We start from the raw sequence: 19,318 nt of genomic DNA, 5'->3' as shown, positions 1-19,318 counted from the left end.
GACACTTACAATACTTAATGATACTTACGATACTTTATGTAGAAGGAGAGGAAGTAGAAAAGTTTCTGAAAAGAACTAAGACCAAAAAAGCAGAACATCATTTCTTGGTTTGGGAAATGTTTGTCTAACGAGGTAGAAAGGTTGGTGTGAATGATTGTAAAGCCACCCTGTTGAAAATCAGCTAAATGACCTGAAACATGACACATTTTTACCCATTAACTTGCTATCTGATACAGTATATATCATACAAACCTGAGCGACTGTCAGGGCTGGGAACATCTGTCTCCTTCGAGCGGCAGGAAGTGAGGCCGACGGTCTCCCCCTCTCTCTCTATCCCCTGACCCAGGCTGCGGGCGGCACGAGTTCCGCTGTGCCAGCGGGCAGTGTGTTCCTCAGGGCTGGCGGTGCGACGGGGAGACCGACTGCAGGGACGGCAGTGACGAGCAGCACTGCGAGCGGGTCTGTGGGCCGGGCCAGTTCCTCTGTCACAGCGGGGAGCAGTGTGTGGACCACCAGCAGCTGTGCGACGGAGTGCCGCACTGTAGAGACGCGTCTGACGAGAGCGTGGACAACTGCGGTGAGGAACGCCGGCTTACACACCCGCACGCTCTCACAAAAACGCACACACACACACACATGCGCACACACGCACACACACAGGTGCGAACACACCCCCCCACACACACACACACACACACATATACACAGGCATAGGCGTGCACATTCACACAAACACACAGGCACACATACACAAACACAGTATGCATTTACATGCATAAACACACACAAACATGATCAACCATGCACACACATACACCAGCACACATATTCATATACCGTCAAACACACACACACACACACACGCTTACGCATTAAGCATACACACATCCACTCCTGCACATGTAAGCAGGTGCAACAATAGCATGCACACATATGTTAGTTTGTGCATTTCTCTATTGATAAACATCTCCATCTGCCTGGTGTCCTTCTCAGGTTCTGCCCAGATCCCGCCCTGTCCCGGGAGTTTCCCATGTGATAACCGCACATGCGTGAACATGTCCCGCGTGTGTAACGGAATGCCGGACTGTCCGCAGGGCGAGGACGAGCGGCTGTGTGGTGAGCTCTGAAACAGAGACAAACACCTGGAGCGTCACTTTTCATGGCAGGACAGGAACTCTCCTCCACCACTGTGGTGTCATCTCATCCCCCATAGTAAAGGCATTGGGAGCAACTTGATGACTCATATGATGCTCATTATTAGTATAGTCGAACATAAGAGATAGGGGAAGAGATGGTGTCCAAAGAGATTCAGCCGCTCAGTAGCAACAATGATAAGTTTCTATTCCGGTGCCTCCACTGACTGTGGTGAATTGGACTGCTTTCTTATAGCACTGAACTTGTGAATGACCTCACCTGCTGTTCCTCTCTGCTTTAACCAGGCAGGCCTACGGCGACACCTGTTTCTCCAGGCAGCAGAAACACCAGCCACACCTGCCCAGAATACACCTGCTTGGATGGCACCTGTCTGACCTTTAAAGAGGTAATGAGGCTTACCGTGGGATTTCACAACCGAATTAGGGGATTAGACTGAGGCCACAGCACGACACAGTGAACTCTCTGCCATCATTGCTGCACGGGCTGTAAAATGCAGTTGTGAAATAGAGCCTGTGTTTTCTGCTGCATCACTTCTCCTGGCAGGTGTGTAATGGTATCCCAGAATGCCCTGACAGCGGAGGTCCCTCTGATGAGCAGGGCTGCAGGAGCTGGGGCCCCTGGGGCTCCTGGGGCCCTTGCAGCCGGACCTGTGGGACGGGATCCAAGAGCAGGCAGAGGCGCTGCCCCCTGGGGGATGCTCTCCGCCACTGCAAGGGAGAGGACACTCAAAGACAGCAGTGCTTCTCTACCTCCTGTCCAGGTGGTGATGATGAGACTGATTATATGATAATAATGATGATAATAAGAATAAGTGCAGCAGTAATACTCCACTGCTATATATGATTTCTGTTTCTTGAGCACATGGTATACTTCCCATTTTAAAATGCACTTGGAAGACTGACCCATGATTGTTTCTTTTGTCTATGTCTGACAGTGGATGGACATTGGTCACCCTGGGTAACATGGTCGAATTGCTCCAAGGGGTGTGGAGGTGTAGAGGTCAGACAAAGGGAATGTGTCCCACCCCAGAACGGGGGCAGGGCCTGCACAGATCTGCCTGGCCAGCCTGCCGTCGCCACTGAAATCAGTATGTCACTGTTCAGACTTTTACTCCACATGCTATCTGTCTCCATCTGTGCTTCACACCAGCATCTGCCAGAGCTTTGCTTTTTAGATAGCCAGTGAGATCATACATGTTTTGGTCTCTTCTGCTGGAAAATATAACTTCAAATGTGAGGTAAACAGGTTAAGTGTGGGGCAAAGGGGATACATAATTAATAGAAAAGAATCCTGTGGTTGTTTTATGATTGACAAAGCTGGCAGACCTAACCTGCCTGCTTTGCTGCCGGTGTGTCTGGACCAAATCCCTCTGTCTGTCTGTTTGGCCCTCAGAGCCCTGTGCCCAGGACAACTGTGCCAACGCCTCATGTCCAGGAGACCTTGTCATGCGGAGCTGTGCCGCCTGCCCCCTGACCTGCGCCCACCTGGCCAGTGAGGCTGCGTGTGACACCAACGCCAGCTGTTTCTCAGGTGGGGCAGACGGACGTCAGCGGGGATGGCCGTACTGAGCGTGTGATCATGTGGTTGCATTGAAAGCATTCATTCATTTGAGGTGCACCACAGCAGCTTGCTTCCGGAATTCTGGAATTCAGCATTCCACCAGTAATACTGCTAATACTGTGGAACACTAAGAATCGCCATTAGCCTTTTTCACCTCGCGGCCATATTGAAAATGAAAACGAGGCTTGGCTGGTTGGGTAAACAAACAGGCACAAAACCTGCTGCTTGTGCCCAAAGGCAAAAGGGCACACCTTGCCCACAGTTTGTGTACCCTGTATGTGTTAGTTTGATGGTCATTCTTGTTGAAATGTTGCCCATTCACATGAAAATCGTGTGTTGCTACTGTTATCTAGCTAGCTAACGTTACCTCGATCTCGCATTTCACAGTCATCTGGGTGACGTTGTCTAGCTAGCTCTCTTAGCTCCCTAAACACGGATTAAATATTAGCTAATTAAGTGTCCACCAGCTAGCTAACAGTTTGTGTAGCCTGTATGTGTTAGTGAGATGTTAATTAGTATTGAAATGTCATCCATTCATAGGTTAATCGTGTTTCGATACTGTTATCTAGCTATTTGCTAGCTACCTCGTTCTCGCATCTGACAGTCATCTCAGATGACAGTCATCAGCTGGGTAGCTAGCTAGCTAGCTTTATTAAAATTGCTAAACACGGTTGAAATATGAATGAAACTATGTAGGTAGCTAAGCCCTACCTTAAATGCTCTGATAATGCTAAAAAACTGAGTAGAAAGTAGATCTGTAGTGTCGAGTGTCCACTAGCTGGCTTAACTAGATTCATCCACCCAAGCCTCGTTTTGAAATCAATATGGCGATGCAGGTGAAAAAGGCGAATTGCAGTCTGGAATGTGCTTTTTCTCTGTTACTGCTTTTAAAAAGTAGAGTATGAACAGCAAAGTGTCTGTAGTACAACTCATCTGTTTTCAGTTGGTTATCATGTGTGTTTTTTGTGTATTCTCACTTCTCTCCTCTGGACGTCATGTGACCCGCAGGGTGCTGGTGCCCCGAGGGGCAGGTGATGAGCCACGCCCAGCAGTGTGTGCTGCCGGAGGAGTGTGTGTGTGAGGTCTCGGGGGTACGCTACTGGCCAGGGCAGCAGGTGAAGGCCGGATGTGAGATCTGCGTCTGTGAGAGAGGCAGACCCCAACGCTGCCAGCCCAACCCTGAGTGCTCGGGTAGGCAAACCCAACACTGTCCATTCACACATCACCTCACTCTTTTGCCTGTTATGTTATAGCACTTGTGACTGGCATCGGTATTATATGGCACTTTGTGCCTAATATAGTACCAGTCTTCATAACTGCATAACTGGGCATTCATATGTCACGTGTAGTTTTGTTCTTGTTCAGTGCAAGAACAGTATGTGTTTCACCTGGTATAGTATACTGGGGTTAAGACATACTATTTCTGTTGTGTGATTTATAGTTATTGGTTAATATGTGTCTGCGATGTGTGATTACTATCACTGTATTGTGAATTATAAATGAGAAATGAATAGTTCATGTATAATGTGAGTAGTTACTATATGCTGTGCATTCATGTTGTCTCACAGTGCATTGTGGGTGGTCAACCTGGTCACCTTGGGGTGAGTGCCTAGGCCCATGTGGGGTACAAAGCGTCCAATGGTCCTTCAGAAGCCCCAACAACCCCAGTAAACATGGAAACGGGCGGCAATGCCGAGGGATTTACCGCAAGGCCCGTCGGTGAGGCAATCCAACCTCTGCCCTCTCTGACCTTCTGTGGCTTCTCCCAGTGTCTGTATGCAATGATATCATCTTTACCTATTACTCCCTAGCAATGCTGCCTTCAACACACTTTATCTCCTGTGGTTATATCTGTAGATCTCACCGGGCCACGGCTTTAAATCAGGTGTCTCTGACTGTGAAAATGATGAATTTTCAGAAAGGACTCTGGTGACTCAAAGCTGTGGGCTGGCCAGAAGAATGACTCACCCTCAGCTTAAATGACATGAAATAGCTCAGCTGGGATGCATAGTTTAAGACTGCTGCGAGTTGTGGAGTTATATTTTATCCTTACGAGCAGAGGTGTTAAGAATGAGAGGGGCGACCCTCTATTGACTTGAACGATATAGCATTAGCAGCCGTAGAGCTGTTACAGAATCCACCAATTGAACGCTTCCTTGCTTTTCCTGTGCTGGAGGCAAAAAGAACGGAGGAGCTTATTGTCCTGGTAAAAAAAAAGTCCCATGCTTCAGTGCATGCTGGGAATAAATCACACGACCACGTGTGTTTTCATGTGTGTGTGCTTCCCAGCTGTCAGACCGAGCCATGCGATGAGTGTGAGTTCCAGGGCCACAGCCATGCCGTTGGGGACCGCTGGAAGCTGGGGCAGTGCCAGCTGTGCCAATGTCTGCCCAACCTCACTGTGCAGTGCGCCCCCTACTGTCCACACTCCGCTGGATGTCCTGAGGTCAGAAGGGAGGAGCGGTCTCCGCACGGGTGTCTCTGTAACCTAATGATATCTGATATATTTACCTATGCACTTTTTTCTACTCATTCTTGCCACTTTTTTCCTTTTATTTTTTCGTCTTGTTTATCATAATGAATTGGATGGATAGCAGGACAGATTCAATAAACATTATTTCCATCCATGTGTATTCAGGGAAGGACTCTAATTCCAGGAGAGGGAGACAAGTGTTGCTATTGTGAAGCATCAGGTAAACAGCCCTTCTAGTACACTGTCTTCATATTTAACTCCCTGGAGTATCACACAGCCCCATTCTACCATTGACTTAAGTAGATATGTTGTAAACAGTCCAAAGGATCCAAAGGATTGCAGTATAGGCCACAAAACATCCATGCTGTCATTTACAGTTACCTTGAAACACAGAACGTGTGCCTCTTTAACAGCAGAAGAGCCCTTCCAAGTACATGCCTGTCTGACCTGGAGCTTGGTGATAAATGCCTCCTTTTTTGTCAGGTGGCAATGGCACCATCTCCCTGACAACGACTCCGGCATCTCTTCCCATCACCCTTGCTCCCTCCGCACCTCCACAGCACCCACCCCTTGTACCGACCTATCCACTCCCATCTGAAGGTCAGTCTGTGTGTACTTAGTGTACGCACAAGTACGGTTTACATGGATGTTTCTCTCCTTGGATTTGTAAGTAGTGTAATGTTCTCTGGTACAGTGTGTTTGACCAGCCATCTGTTTTCTGTTCACTTCTTATTTGTCTCCCTCATAAAATGTCGTACCTTGTAGGACGCGCCAGCTTGCAGAGCTATTTGGACAGTTTACTATAGGACACTATTAGGACATATATGACATTATTAGGACCTGACCTATAGGGCATTTTTTCATTTTGGAAGCAGCTTGACAGAGTAAAATGTACTACACCGATTCCAGTCCGTCTGGATCTGGTTAATATTAAACACATTTTAATAAATGAAATCCCTCTCTCTGTCACTGTAGAGGAGTGTTGGAGTCCTCTGGGGGTGCAGTCTCTCCCAGATTCCAGTTTCAGCGCCTCCTCCCACCAGCTGGGTCACCCCCCCTCGGCGGGGCGGCTCTTCTCCCGGCACCCCCACAGAGACCTGCAGGGCTGGAGCCCGGAGCCGGAGCAATACCGCGACCTCCCGCCATGGGCCCCAGAGGTCCATTACAGTGACTACAGTGACCACGCCGTGCAGCCGCCATATCTCCAGCTAGACCTGCTGCAGCCCCGAAACATCACTGGTACTGAGAGACAGTGCACTGATACACTAACATTACTGATACATTGCTGCACTGACGTATCATAACTGATACACTGATATTACTGATGCGCTGAAACACTGATGCTTTGACATTACTCATACACTGATACACTGATATACTGACATACTGTAGCTGGTGCATTAATATTACTGATGCAGTGAGATACCGAAACACTGATATTACTGATACACTAATATTACTGATACATTGCTACATTACTCATTCCTTGATAGACTGATATTACTAATACATTGATTTGCTGATATTACTGATACGCTGACAAACCGACATTACTGATACAGTAATACACCAATATTACTGACACTGAGTTAGTGCCATTACTATGATTTATCACTCTACATTGATATACTTATCACCTGCATCTGGAGGGTATTTGTCACAACACATGTGTTATTGAGCTACATAGACATTATCCCAAACACTGGTTGTTCTCAGTCTCCGTATGTGCACTGACAGATTAGCTGAATAGATCTTGTGGTGTCATGACTTTTCAAGCTATCCTCTGTCTCCCTTTTTCAGGTATAATAACCCAAGGTGGAGGTGTATTTGACACCTTTGTGTCCAGTTTCTACCTGCAGTTCAGCAATGATGGGAGACAGTGGTACACCTATCAGGAACTGATCACTGACGCTAGGCCACGAGCCAAGGTATAACCCACCTCCGCACACCATCTTTTAATGTTCTTTCCTTCCCTGACCACAGTGAACAAAACAGCTTAATTTATCTCAGGGCACCAACTGAGCAGTTAAGGGTAAGGGTAAGTAAGGGCAATGAGTTAGCAGCTCATTGCCCTTATGCGTAACTCTGCTGGACACTCTCCTTCTTACTCTCTTCCATACTGTTTCGGTTGCCCCCGCCCTGTCCAGGTCTTCCAGGGTAACCGTGACGACAGTGGCACAACCCAGGTCCGTTTGGACCGAATGGTATCGGCACAGTACGTGCGTGTGCTGCCGCACGACTTCCGGAACGGCATCTACCTGAGGGTGGAGCTGCTGGGCTGTGGAGAAGGTACATGCCCCACCTTCTTGCGGTTTGGTCAGAGACATGGGCCGTCTCTCTCAAAAAAATCTCCTGCTGAGTTTTCTGCAGTTTTCTGCAGTATCTAGCCAATTCATTATAGAATTGCGTAGTACACTTAAACACCATGTAGTACATTTTTATAGTATGGTGATAATCATATGTCAAAATATGAAACAAGAAATATGAGAAATTACGTATATTTTTGCATGTAGTGAAAGATCTATTGCATCATATTATACTTCTCGTATAATATTGTAGCCTTAAACTTTTCATACGGATTTAGACAAACCCTGACAAAGGTTCAGGTTATGAACCATCAGCTGACTCTCTGGTTATTCAGTCCCTGTCCTGCTGTTGTCAGTCAGTGTCTCTCTTCCCCTTTCTCTTTCACTCAGGTCCTCGGTGGCTGTCTACTCCCTCTCCCCCCCTACCCTCGGCCACTCCTGGGAGGTCCTGCCGGGAGTGGGAGTTCCGCTGTGGGAATGGACACTGTGTCCCCGCTGGGCCCCAAGGAGTCCTTTGCAACGGGGTCAATGACTGCGGTGATGCTTCAGATGAGCTGCACTGCGGTAAGGGCTGCCATGTTGCTGCTGTTTGTCCACCCGTTTCATTCGTCTGTCTGCAGGGAAATGGATTCATTATGTTTGCTTAGCCGACGCTCTTATCCAAAGCAGCTTATATAGCTTACAATTTTTACATGTTATCCATTTATACAGCTACATATTCACCGGAGCAATCTGGGTTAAGTAGTTTTCCCAGGGGTTTAACAACAGTGGCCCACCTGGGAATCAAACCAGCAACCTCTGTGTTACAAGTCCTACTACTTACTATTACTCCACACTGTTGCCCTTGTATATTGACTTCCATTTTAGAAAAGTAAAAAGTACATAAAGACTGTCTAATGGGGAAATGTAGTAACTCCAGGTTCACTGTATAGTGGTAAAAGTGAGTAAGTCCAGGTTCTCCACAGGTTCTCAGCCCCCTCCAACATCACGGAGCCCTCACGGGTGCCTGAAGGGTCAGTTCTTCTGCCCGCCACCAGGGGGCTGTATTGAAGCGGCTCTGCGCTGTGACGGAGTCGCTCATTGTCCTGATGGATCTGACGAGAGAGGCTGCTTCCCTGGTGCAAATACCACCACCCCTCACCCAGGAGGAGAAAGGTTAAACACCACACCACTCACAGATCCACCATCATGACACCTGACACCAATTAGAGGGCATAATTCATTTACATTTAATTTGCCATTTTTTCACAGCATGACATATGATGTAATGCACATTGGTAAGAGGGTTACACCATGCCGCAATGAAAACTCAAGATACTTTTCCAGTTCTGCTGTTCCACATCTGTCTCTGAACTGCTTCCATTTAACCATGGACACTTAATCATTTTCACACAGAAATGGCACTAATGGGACAGAAGTCACGCCCACCCCCTCTCCTCTCAGAACCCCTGCTGTCACCTTGCCTCAGGTGGGCACGACTGCAGAGCCGGTAAGTTGGTTGTAAAGGAAAGCACCCACCTGATATGTACCGTTTTTACACCCACCCTGGCTAGCTGCCCAGATCAAATTCTCTACTCATCGTGGATTTAACCCACAATGCATCAGTACTTAGGTCTTTCTACCTCCATCCCCACGTCTAACGGCTTTCTCTCTCTTTGTCACTGTGTTTTGTCAGGGAGGAGGAGGCCCTGGATCAAAAGGTATTGTTGATAATAGCTCATGCCCGTGGGTGGGCTGAGTCTTCTCATTGCAGCACAGTGCTTACTCATGTAGCACATTCAGGTTAACATTAGGCGTAATTAAACTTTACTCATAATGCACGAGATGGTGTTACACAAGGTACTACTTTTTCCCTTGTGTGAAAGTTTACAGAAGTATTATGCATTTAAGTAGAGCAGTTTTACTCTTGTCTTTATTGTAATGACAAGTTCTCTCTTGTACATGCAGTTCAATGGATTTGTTCCTGGTCACATGTGAGGCAGCGCATGTCATGGTCCCTCTGTCTTCCACAGGCATCTGCTCCTCCCCCCTCGGCCTGGAGGACGGCCGCATCCGCTACGGCCAGCTGAGCTCCTCCACGCACCGCGAGAACAACCCCGCCGACGCCGGCCGCCTCAACATCGTACCCAACGTGTGAGTGTTCAACCTGTGGGGCGAGAGGTCCAGGCATGTCCAAAGCCAACAAAATGGCAGATGCAGTCAAACACACATTTCTGGTTTCTCACGTTTCTGTTTGCACAGTAGATCTCACATTTGACCGAGCTGCTGTCAAATATGCAAGTCATCGTAGGCCTTGTAGGTTCGCTCACATTCTGAGAGGGTTTTTTAAATTGGCAGGTCAGGCTCTGAGAGTCAGTGATGTCAAGCCCTGCCTCCCTGCATAACTGCATGTTCAGGATCTTCTGTCTCTGTGTGACTGTGCTGCTGGGCTCTTCCGTCTCTGTGAGACTGTGTGGTCGCGCTCTTCCTCCACTCACTGTGTCCGTGCGCTCTCTCCTCTCAGGCTGGTCATGGAGCCAGGGTGGAGCCCGCTGCCGGACGACCCCCGGCCCTACTTCCAGGTGGACCTCCTCGAGCCCACCTGGGTGTCGGGGGTGGTCACGCAGGGCAGCGAGCACATGTCTGGCTACCTCACCAAATATCGCCTGGCCTTCAGCCTGGTGGAGACCCAATTCACAGACTACACCGAGAGCTCAGAGAGAGGGGCCCCAGTTAAGGTACAGCATACAAGAATCACAGCCACGTATCTGCTTGGATGGAAAAGGTTACACGTAGCCTGGCTTTGTTTTAGTGGCACGGCTAGAGTCATTTCTGTGTGTTGTGGCCATGGTATTAACACGTATCCTGTATGTTTTGTTGTGGTGCAGGTGTTTGACGTGCGCATGGTGGGCAGGACTCCGGTCACATGGTGGCTGGACAGGCTGGTGCGAGCACGCTACCTCCGGATCATCCCCGTGGAGTTCCGCCACACCTTTTACCTCCGTGTGGAGATCCTGGGCTGTAGAGGCGGTAAGCCTGCCCACCCTTTGGGCCCACGTGATCTATTCAAGTCTCTTATTATGTAACGTGTTGTCATTGTTATTGTCATCTTTCCTTCCTATCTGATTTAGCCTATTTCTGTATGTTTTGTACTTGCATTTGCATTGATCAATCACACACATTGGCCAGTTCTTACTACAGCACTGAGACTCTGTCTCACTCTTTCCCTCTCTTTCTGTCCAGATGAGTTGGTTACCCCAAGCAGCACAAAATTGACTACAGCACACCCAGGCAGACTGTGTGAGAAAGGACACTTTGCGTGTCACGGTGGAGGCTGTGTCCCCATCTCTGCCCTGTGTGACGGCCAGCTGGACTGTGACGACCATTCTGATGAGCTGAGCTGCGGTGAGTGACCCAGAGGTTGACGTGCAAGACAGGGTCAGGTGCAAAAGCATCACTACAGAGCACATACATGTTTACTAAAATCAACTCGGGCTCATAACATGTGCAGTACTGAGACAGCCAATATACCAGACAGCCATGCTCTGCCTGGCTTCATAGTGTGAACTCCACTTGCTAATCAAACGGGCCTAGCAACTCAGCCATTACCACTCCCAGGGCAGGTCATTAGGTGGAGTCAGAGGAAGAAACTCTTAACCGTTATGCTCCCTCAACTCTCAGATAGCCAACCACCAACCACACATTCATACAAAACACACTCTAGCAATCAGCTAAAACCAAGACTGGTGTGGTAGTTGATCTCTTTAAGGAGGATTTAAAAGAAGATGGCTAAAAGAAGACAGTTATTCATGATGATCTTGCCTTCTCTCTTTGTGCTCTCCGCCTCATTCCACATGCACACATGCGCAGGTACTACCTCGCGGCTCCCAGGGATCAAAGACCACACCGGTCCCACGGGAAGCCCAGGCTTTATGGGCCCATCCACAACCAGTGCGTCTTCTGTGACGGGGCTTCCAGGGCTCCACACCACAGAGCCGCAGCACGGCCGGCCGGGACTGGCCACCCAGACGCCGCCTGCCACAGGCGCCCCAGGGCTGGGCACGGGTGCTTCACATGGGACAGGGGAACCGGGCATTCATCAGGTCACCACCCCCATGGCTGGCACCCCCGTCACTGGTGGACCCGGGGTGCAACCTCTCACCCCCGATCATGGGCACCCTGGCCTTCACACCGCCTCCCCCGTCCCCTGGACTGGTATGTCTCATCCTCATGCAGTCTCCCTGCCAGCCGCAGTTTTTAAATCTCAAATGTCCTCTGATTCAAAGGCTGTTTCTATCTGTGAACCACGGGGCTGCGGTCTTTGTTGTCTCATTTTCTCTTTTGTAACTGCTGACCTTTGAACTGCAGAGTTCAGTAGTGTGACCCCAACACCACCGGATGGAGGCCTTCCCAGAGTCCTGTGTGTGGAGGGCCAGTTTGCATGTCGGGCCTTCGGCTGTGTGGACACCATGTTTGTGTGTGATGGACAGGAAGACTGCCCAGACGGGTCTGATGAAGATCAGTGTGGTAAATGTTTCATCACATAGTGTACAGCAAAGATACAGTACCATAGCCCAGCGAACTTAGCACCAGCAAACATGTGATACTCGAAATTCATAAGGAGGAGTAGCGTATTTGTTCGTAACTTTTCCACCAGTTGGCTGTTTTTGTGAGAAAACTGGCCTGGATGTTGGCTCTGTGTTATTTCCCATGGCCCTCATAATAGCATGTAATCTTCTGACATCATGTGCTCCTGTACTGCTCCTGTAGGCAGCCCGTCTCCCTCACCAGTGACCGCAGTGCCATCAGAGCGCCCCCTAGTGCCCGGCCCCTGCTCTGCAAAGCAGTTCCAATGTGGCAGCGGGGAGTGTGTGCACCTGGACAAGAAGTGCGACCTGCAGAGGGACTGTGTGGACGGCTCCGATGAGAAGGGCTGTGGTATGACAGCCAAGAATCACAGGCCACTGAAAATCCCTGCATAGCAGAACTGGTCATGCCTACATAAAACCCATTGGATTATATAGTTTGTATAGAATGACACCAAGAGCAGGCGGATTAGTGATGTAATATGCAGTTGTCTTAAATACGGTATTTGGCGTGCACGTACGCTACCTGCCCGCCCTGCTCATTACATCTCTGCTCACGTGCTTGCGTGATGCTAGTTGTTTGACTTGCTCTTGGTCCCTCCCTTCAGTGGACTGTATCCTGTCCCCCTGGACCGAGTGGAGCCAGTGCAGTGTGACCTGTGGTCTGGGGTCTCTGTTCCGCCAGCGGGACGTCCTGAGGGAGGCGCAGCCTGGCGGGGACTGCGGGGGGGCGCTCTTCGACAGCCGCGCCTGCTTCACCCGGGCCTGCGCTGGTCAGTATGCGCTCAGTCGCCGCACCGGGCGGGCTTCCGTACAAAGTCTAAAGAACATTCGCGGATTTGAAGAAATGAATTTGCTTAGCATCGTTTGGATTTCTACAAATTAAGGATCCGTCATGAACAAAACAAAACCACAAAGTGGAGATGTGCCTGGTAGAATAAAAGACTTGTGTATGTTTTTAAAATCAAAGAGAGTTTATTTTCATAGACAGTCTGAAGAACGACCAAACATGGTTTGCTGTCTGTGCCATTTAAAAAGCAAATCCACAATACCAGCCATGAGAAAGTGTGCCCATGGGATTGGAAACTAGGAGAAGGGGATGCTGGGAGTAGTTGCAGCAGTACCTTTAACTTTTGTAAACATTGGCTGGAGTTTTAACGTTACTCGATTGCCAGGCTCAGCTGTGACATGGTCGAGTGGACTCTAGAAAGCTTTAACTTGCCCCCACTTCTCCTTTCTCTCCCTGCCTGCTCCCCTCTCTCCCCCCGCTCTCAGTCGACGGGCAGTGGTCGGAGTGGGCGGAATGGTCCCAGTGTGACGCCCTCTGTAGCGGAGGGGTGCGGACGAGGAACAGGACCTGCTCCAACCCCCCACCCAAGAACGGCGGGCGCGACTGCGAGGGCATGACCCTGCAGACCCAGGGCTGCAACACCCAGCCCTGCGGGCCCAACACTGATTCACACACGGGTGAGAGCTCAGCTACAAGCTCCTCAATCAGTAGAGCTCCTTATTCCATCTGCTTCTTCCTGCTGTCTTTCACTGTACATTTCCGTTCTTGGCAATGATTCGGTCTTTATTTTGACCTAATACCTTGTACTTTGATTTCAAACATGCGCATTGTATCATTAAGAATGTATGTGTGAAATTGGGTAGAATTCAGTGTCTCAGTCAGCAAGGCACTCACTTTGAGCACAGTTGTAGTTCTACCGCTAAACCAGCAGTGCCATTTGGTGACAATGGCAGGATCCAACAGTGCTGGACCAAACTGCCTTCATTTCTCTGGGGATAGGGGAGGGTAGGTCATCCAGGACCTTTGCCAGGTGCCTGCCAGTTGCATGGATGACATCAGCAGAGTAGCGCCTCTTCTCCAACAACTGCCCACTCCGTTGTGCTGAACTGTGTAACGTGTAGTGGGAACAGTTGGCTGTGAGTGTATTTGGATTGTATTTGTTCCACCTCAGTGCTGCCCCTGCTTCAGAAGCTGTTGTTGCATACAGGGGAAGAAAAGCATGAAAAAATACATGTATCACATAGTTGATGTTTGTCCTGAAACGGGCTCTGATGTTGGTTGTGATGAATGCTGTGCTGAATGTAACCGTGTGTTGTGATCCAGGCTGCAGTAATGGAATGGTGCTGGTGAGAGAGTCAGACTGCCTGGCTGGCAGAGTGGAAGCGTGCCCCCTGACCTGTCTCGACATCTCCTCTCAGAGGAACTGCACCTCATACTGCGTAACAGGTATGACACGCAGAGGCAGAGCAACACAATGTGTGTGTGTGTGTGTGTGTGTGTTTATGGCTATGTGAATATTTGTGTCAGTGTCAGTGTGTACGTGTGTGTGTGTGTATACTTGTGTGTATGTGTGTATGTATGAGCTTGTTCCTCTTCTCAAGTCTTTTGTGAGTGTAAGGGTGAATGTGGTGTGTAACTTGGTGGTGTCGAAGCTCTCGGTCTCTTGTCCTCTGTGACAGGGTGCCGCTGTCCAGCCGGTCGGTTCTTGCAGGAGGGACGCTGTGTCAATGCCAGTCAGTGTGTCTGTCTGTGGGATGGTGGGGTGCTTCAGCCTGGAGAGGAAGTCAGCAAGGGGAACTGCAGCAAATGGTAATTTAACCAGTTTGGCCCAGTGCTCCGTGCTTGTTCAGGCTAACTGCTGTTATTAGGCAACCACATGTGCAATCATCTTCACTGTCTGTGTGCCCATCTCCAGCGTGTGCCAAGATGGGCGCGTCTCTTGTGACGACTCCTCCTGCATCGTTCCCTGTGATTGGTCAGCCTGGTCGTCGTGGACTCCGTGTGACAGTACCTGTGGGGTTGGCCTGCAGCAGCGTTACAGGTGCGTGTTTTTACGCTGGGGTGAATGTCAAATACACACACACACACATACGCACACACACACACGCGATGTGACAGTGATGATCGTTGTCTCCCAGGTCTCCTGTTGTCCCACCCAATGTGACTAGAAGCCAGCCATGCCCTGGAGACTCCACTGAGGCTCGCCAGTGTTTCACCCCCTGTCCCCCAGGTAGACTGTCACCTACTTTCTGCATGGAGAGCTTTCACAGGGGTTTATTTATGATATCCAGTAATGCATTAGGCATTTCTGTCTCTACTCACTGCTTTTGCTCTGGTTTATATGTGTTGGCTTGCTCACTTCCACAAAAAGTTTTTATAATCTTATTAATAAAATTATTTATGCAGCTGTGTTTCCATTAGAGGTGAACTGGAACAAATGCATTCCTAGACTTCTTGATGGCAGGGTTCTGTTCCAGGACATTCAAATCTGGATTCCCTCCTCACTGTCCCCTTTGTCTGATGCATGTGTGTGTGTGTGTGTGTGTGTGTGTGTGTGTTTGTGTGTGCGCACACACTGTTAGGGCCAGAGCAGCAGGAGGCACACTGGGGCCAGTGGACGGCCTGGTCAGAGTGCAGCAAGACCTGTTTCCTGCATGTGGACGAGGTGGGGCTGAAGAGGAGATTCCGCAGCTGTAATCACACAGACGGCGCTTCGTGTCCGGGGGAGATGGAGGAACAGGAACCCTGCAACACTCTGCTCTGCCCCGGTACTCCCCCCTCAGAGCCAGAGCAAACACAGCCTGCAGATTCTCCTGTTGGGCTGTGTGCTGACCCAGTGTTAATGTGGGGGTTCCCACTAATCTAATCTAATGACTTTTGGGTAGTGAACACATTGAATGTACAAACAGGATTTGCAAGAAGTGTTACTATACAAATACGCTTTTCATCACAGCTGTAAACTAGTTTACTGTGCGTGTCCTTAAGCTCACAGATGATTCTTAATACATAAACATCATCTGGTTCTCTTATGAGCTGCTGGCTTCTTGTCTTATTCTGGGATTGACTCGGTTCTCTTTGGTCCCTGCCTCTCTGGCCTCTGTCTCCTCAGTGCCCGGAGGCTGGTCGCCCTGGTCCCAGTGGTCGGAGTGCTCCTCGGAGTGCGACTCGGGGGCTCAAACCAGGCAGCGCCTCTGTAGCTCCCCTCCCCCCCAACACGGGGGCGGGACCTGCCAAGGGCCACACATCCAGACGCGGGACTGCAACACCCACCCTTGCTCAGGTAATATATAATAATACAATGAACTGGATGTGCACGTGCACAGGTTGGTTTCTGTGCTAGGAGTTTATGCTTTTATGTGGTTAAATATGCGGCAAATGTGGTGTTTCTTTCCATACTGTATGCTCTAATGTCAGAATAGCTTTAAAGTGAATTCTCCTCGTTTCTGTGTGGATCGTTAAGGGGTTTGTCCTGAGGGCATGACCTACATGAGTGCTGACCAGTGCCAGGCACACGGAGGGGCGTGTCCGCGGGTGTGTCTGGACATGACGCCCACGGTGGAGTGTGCCACGGCCTGCTACGACGGCTGCTACTGCTCCTTGGGTCTTTACCTCCTCAACAATTCCTGCGTGCCCCTGTCTGAGTGCCCTTGCTATCACCAGGGAGTGCTCCACCCCCCAGGGGACAATGTGACCCTGGATGCCTGCAACAACTGGTATTTTATCAGTGCAGATGTGCACCTAGGATTTTTTTCTGTACAGAAAGCCTTTTACCCACAAACAAAATGCAGCTTAGCAGACCTGTTTTTGAAGAGACCACGCACTGATTCGCATAAGTATTATACAGAAGCTTAGTATATGGGGTGTTCAGTGGAGGTCTCACTGAGGAATGTACTTGAATGACATTTGTGTGACCCTTACAGCTCTGTCCTTGTTCCTTTACAGCACATGTAGCAATGGAGAGATGGAGTGTGGAACAGCGCCTTGCCCTGGTGAGTGAGGGGACCTCACAGCCTGCAAGATCAGCTGCTAACCTTCTCTGTACTGTACTGCTGACTCTCTGTACTTTAAATATTAAAGCTTCTGCTTCTCTCTGTATTTTTTCCATTTTGTTTTTTTTTCCATGTGATGTATTTTTAATGCCTCCCCCAAATTACAAGAGCTATAAGATAAATGCATCTGTTACGTGACATTGTTAAGTGTAATCAGTGTGTCAGCATTTTGTGTTTGGCTGTGAATCAGTTTTCTAAACTTTCAAAGTTACCATGGGAACCTAGAAGGAGATAGAATTTTCCTCCCAGCCTGAGAGTTAAGGTTAAGTTCTCATTTCTTTAAAAACACATCTAACTGATCTTCCGAAGACAGCAAGAAGCATGACATGTATTCACAGAAAAATTGTGAATGTTACAGTAAGAGTGTTTTTGTATGGAAATGATTTCATTTTTTTAGGAGGTTTAGCTCTTTTAGCAGATAATTCACCAATGAAAACGCTGAGCCTCATCTCTTTTTGTTGTTTAGTTGTCTGGCTTTCCATTCTGTAAGTCATATCATTGTTGCGATTCACTTCATCAGCTGTGATTAGAAAAAAATTGAAATGAGCTCATAGAAATCTCACCACTTTTGAGTCTGTGTGTAATGTGCAGTTTCTCTTCTCCTGCTGTCTTCCTGTCCCAGTGGACTGCGGCTGGAGCGGCTGGACGGCGTGGAGCGCGTGCAGTCGGACCTGCGACGTGGGTGTGAGGAGGCGGTACCGCTCAGCGACCAATCCTAAACCGGCTTTCGGCGGGCATGGTTGTGAGGGGAACAGAGTGGAGATCGACTCCTGCAGCCTGGAACCCTGTCATGGTGAGGAGGGGAGATGGGGGGCCAAGGGGTTTTGACATCATATTAAAATAGAGAAACACATTACATTTCAGAGTACCTGACACTCTACCTTTTAATGTTATCGGTGAAGAGAAAAAATCCCATGGGAAATGCTTGCTTTTATTTTTCGTATACACGACTGGTGACTCGCTGGCTGTAAAGTCAACAGAAAAGGCATTTAGTTCTAATGAAAATGGTGTATAATTTTACATAGTGACAATTTCATTGTGTGTGGAACACTAGCTCTTATTTGATGTGCCAATTCTCAAATAATATTCAACAGCAAAATAATGAGCCGCTAAATGTTGACTGTGGTCTGCCTAAAACAGGCTGAAGTTGGACAGATGCGTGAGTGTGTGGGTAATGATGCTGATGATGCGTATGTGTGTGTGCGTATGTGTGTGTGTGTGTGCGTGCTGCAGGTGTGAGGGAGCCGTGGAGCTCGTGGTCGGAGTGCTCTGTGTCCTGCGGCGGGGGGTACCGGAACAGGACTCGCGGGGTGCACAGAATTCACGGAACAGCGCAGCAGTTCAGTGCCTGTAACCTGCACCCGTGTGGTAGGTCTGCTGCCGGGGTGGGCCGAGGCTGCAGGGAATTTTTCCCTCCATTTTGAAGCAGCGTGATGTTTTTCTGGGCTGAAGCCCGTTTATACTTTCCATCATCAACACAGATGGTCCTGCAGCAGGTGTGATTTCTCCTCTCATGAATTGTTTTAGTTCTTCAGTTCTAAACTGTGTCCCTGCTGCTCTGTCTTCCTCTGTCTTATCGTTTTAAATAAAGGTGTCTTAAAAGTTGATGTTTCTCTCGCTCCTATCTCTCTCTGCCTCTCTCTCTCTCTCTCTCACTGTCTCTCAGGTAATGAACTGACCTGTCCCGGTGAGCAGCAGTGGTCCGAGTGCGTTATGGGGCCACTGACCTGTTCTGACCTCAGTATGGACTTGACCAACACAAGCTGTTCCCCTGGCTGTCATTGCCCACAAGGCCTAGTGCTTCAGGTTTGCTCTTTGCTTCTCTGCTGTTTATCTGGGTCTTGGCTGTCGGCATTCTCTAGGCAGTTTTATTTAATTCAGTGTATGTGTGCGTGCCTGTGTATTGTGGGCATACTTTAGTCCCGTGCATGTGTGTAAACAAACAGCATTGTGTTTTGAACCCTGCAGGATGGGCACTGTGTCTCTGAGTCTCGCTGTCGCTGTGGTGTGGATGGGGAGCTGCATGAACCGGGAGATACTGTCACCAGGGACTGCAACAACTGGTAATGGCTTCAGAACAACTTCCTGAGCTTTAGCCTGTTCTCACCAATATAGCAGCTTTCTCAGCTGTCTATTCTGTAATTCCTTTCTACTGCTGCAGACTTGATGAGAATTGTGTCACTTTATATAGGTTTTGTTGTGCGTTAGTGTTGTACTTCCATGTTAGAAGTTGTACTTCTTTGTTAGTCTTGTGTGATGCTCATAGGCTGGTAACCTTCCCAACAGCACCTGTGAATCTGGGAGGCTGGTGAACTGCACTGATGTCAGCTGTAACGGTGAGTTTGCTCGCACTGTTCTTCCCCCCGTGCTGGTGTAGTGAAGTCTTCCTCACTGTCGAGATCCCGTCCCTCTCTTTTCCG

At 49.0% G+C, this 19,318-nt stretch overlaps 1 protein-coding gene across 1 annotated transcript in view; it reads left to right on the top strand.

The window, feature by feature from the left end:
* The window catches only part of scospondin (subcommissural organ spondin), a 66,576-nt gene that overhangs the window by 22,323 nt on the left and 24,935 nt on the right, over nt 1-19,318 (top strand). Inside the window, exons 30-69 of the mRNA XM_036555007.1 lie at nt 314-577; nt 994-1,113; nt 1,440-1,540; nt 1,699-1,915; nt 2,090-2,242; nt 2,548-2,685; nt 3,724-3,906; nt 4,284-4,434; nt 5,005-5,161; nt 5,354-5,408; nt 5,672-5,788; nt 6,164-6,427; nt 6,989-7,116; nt 7,336-7,477; nt 7,885-8,058; nt 8,460-8,612; nt 8,913-8,987; nt 9,174-9,194; nt 9,507-9,627; nt 9,998-10,211; nt 10,362-10,503; nt 10,717-10,878; nt 11,344-11,688; nt 11,842-11,997; nt 12,244-12,411; nt 12,668-12,832; nt 13,335-13,526; nt 14,173-14,295; nt 14,529-14,658; nt 14,765-14,890; nt 14,988-15,079; nt 15,438-15,617; nt 15,959-16,129; nt 16,310-16,562; nt 16,792-16,838; nt 17,521-17,691; nt 18,132-18,266; nt 18,565-18,704; nt 18,867-18,961; nt 19,185-19,234. Coding sequence (XP_036410900.1) covers nt 314-577; nt 994-1,113; nt 1,440-1,540; nt 1,699-1,915; nt 2,090-2,242; nt 2,548-2,685; nt 3,724-3,906; nt 4,284-4,434; nt 5,005-5,161; nt 5,354-5,408; nt 5,672-5,788; nt 6,164-6,427; nt 6,989-7,116; nt 7,336-7,477; nt 7,885-8,058; nt 8,460-8,612; nt 8,913-8,987; nt 9,174-9,194; nt 9,507-9,627; nt 9,998-10,211; nt 10,362-10,503; nt 10,717-10,878; nt 11,344-11,688; nt 11,842-11,997; nt 12,244-12,411; nt 12,668-12,832; nt 13,335-13,526; nt 14,173-14,295; nt 14,529-14,658; nt 14,765-14,890; nt 14,988-15,079; nt 15,438-15,617; nt 15,959-16,129; nt 16,310-16,562; nt 16,792-16,838; nt 17,521-17,691; nt 18,132-18,266; nt 18,565-18,704; nt 18,867-18,961; nt 19,185-19,234 — 5,991 coding nt within the window. The remainder of the gene's footprint in view (nt 1-313; nt 578-993; nt 1,114-1,439; nt 1,541-1,698; nt 1,916-2,089; nt 2,243-2,547; nt 2,686-3,723; nt 3,907-4,283; nt 4,435-5,004; nt 5,162-5,353; nt 5,409-5,671; nt 5,789-6,163; nt 6,428-6,988; nt 7,117-7,335; nt 7,478-7,884; nt 8,059-8,459; nt 8,613-8,912; nt 8,988-9,173; nt 9,195-9,506; nt 9,628-9,997; nt 10,212-10,361; nt 10,504-10,716; nt 10,879-11,343; nt 11,689-11,841; nt 11,998-12,243; nt 12,412-12,667; nt 12,833-13,334; nt 13,527-14,172; nt 14,296-14,528; nt 14,659-14,764; nt 14,891-14,987; nt 15,080-15,437; nt 15,618-15,958; nt 16,130-16,309; nt 16,563-16,791; nt 16,839-17,520; nt 17,692-18,131; nt 18,267-18,564; nt 18,705-18,866; nt 18,962-19,184; nt 19,235-19,318) is intronic.

Source organism: Megalops cyprinoides, chromosome 2, assembly GCF_013368585.1.
Source record: "Megalops cyprinoides isolate fMegCyp1 chromosome 2, fMegCyp1.pri, whole genome shotgun sequence".
In the NCBI taxonomy this organism is placed as follows: domain Eukaryota; kingdom Metazoa; phylum Chordata; class Actinopteri; order Elopiformes; family Megalopidae; genus Megalops; species Megalops cyprinoides.
The sequence above is the reverse complement of the archived record's forward strand: the minus strand, read 5'-3'. Positions and strand labels throughout refer to the sequence as shown.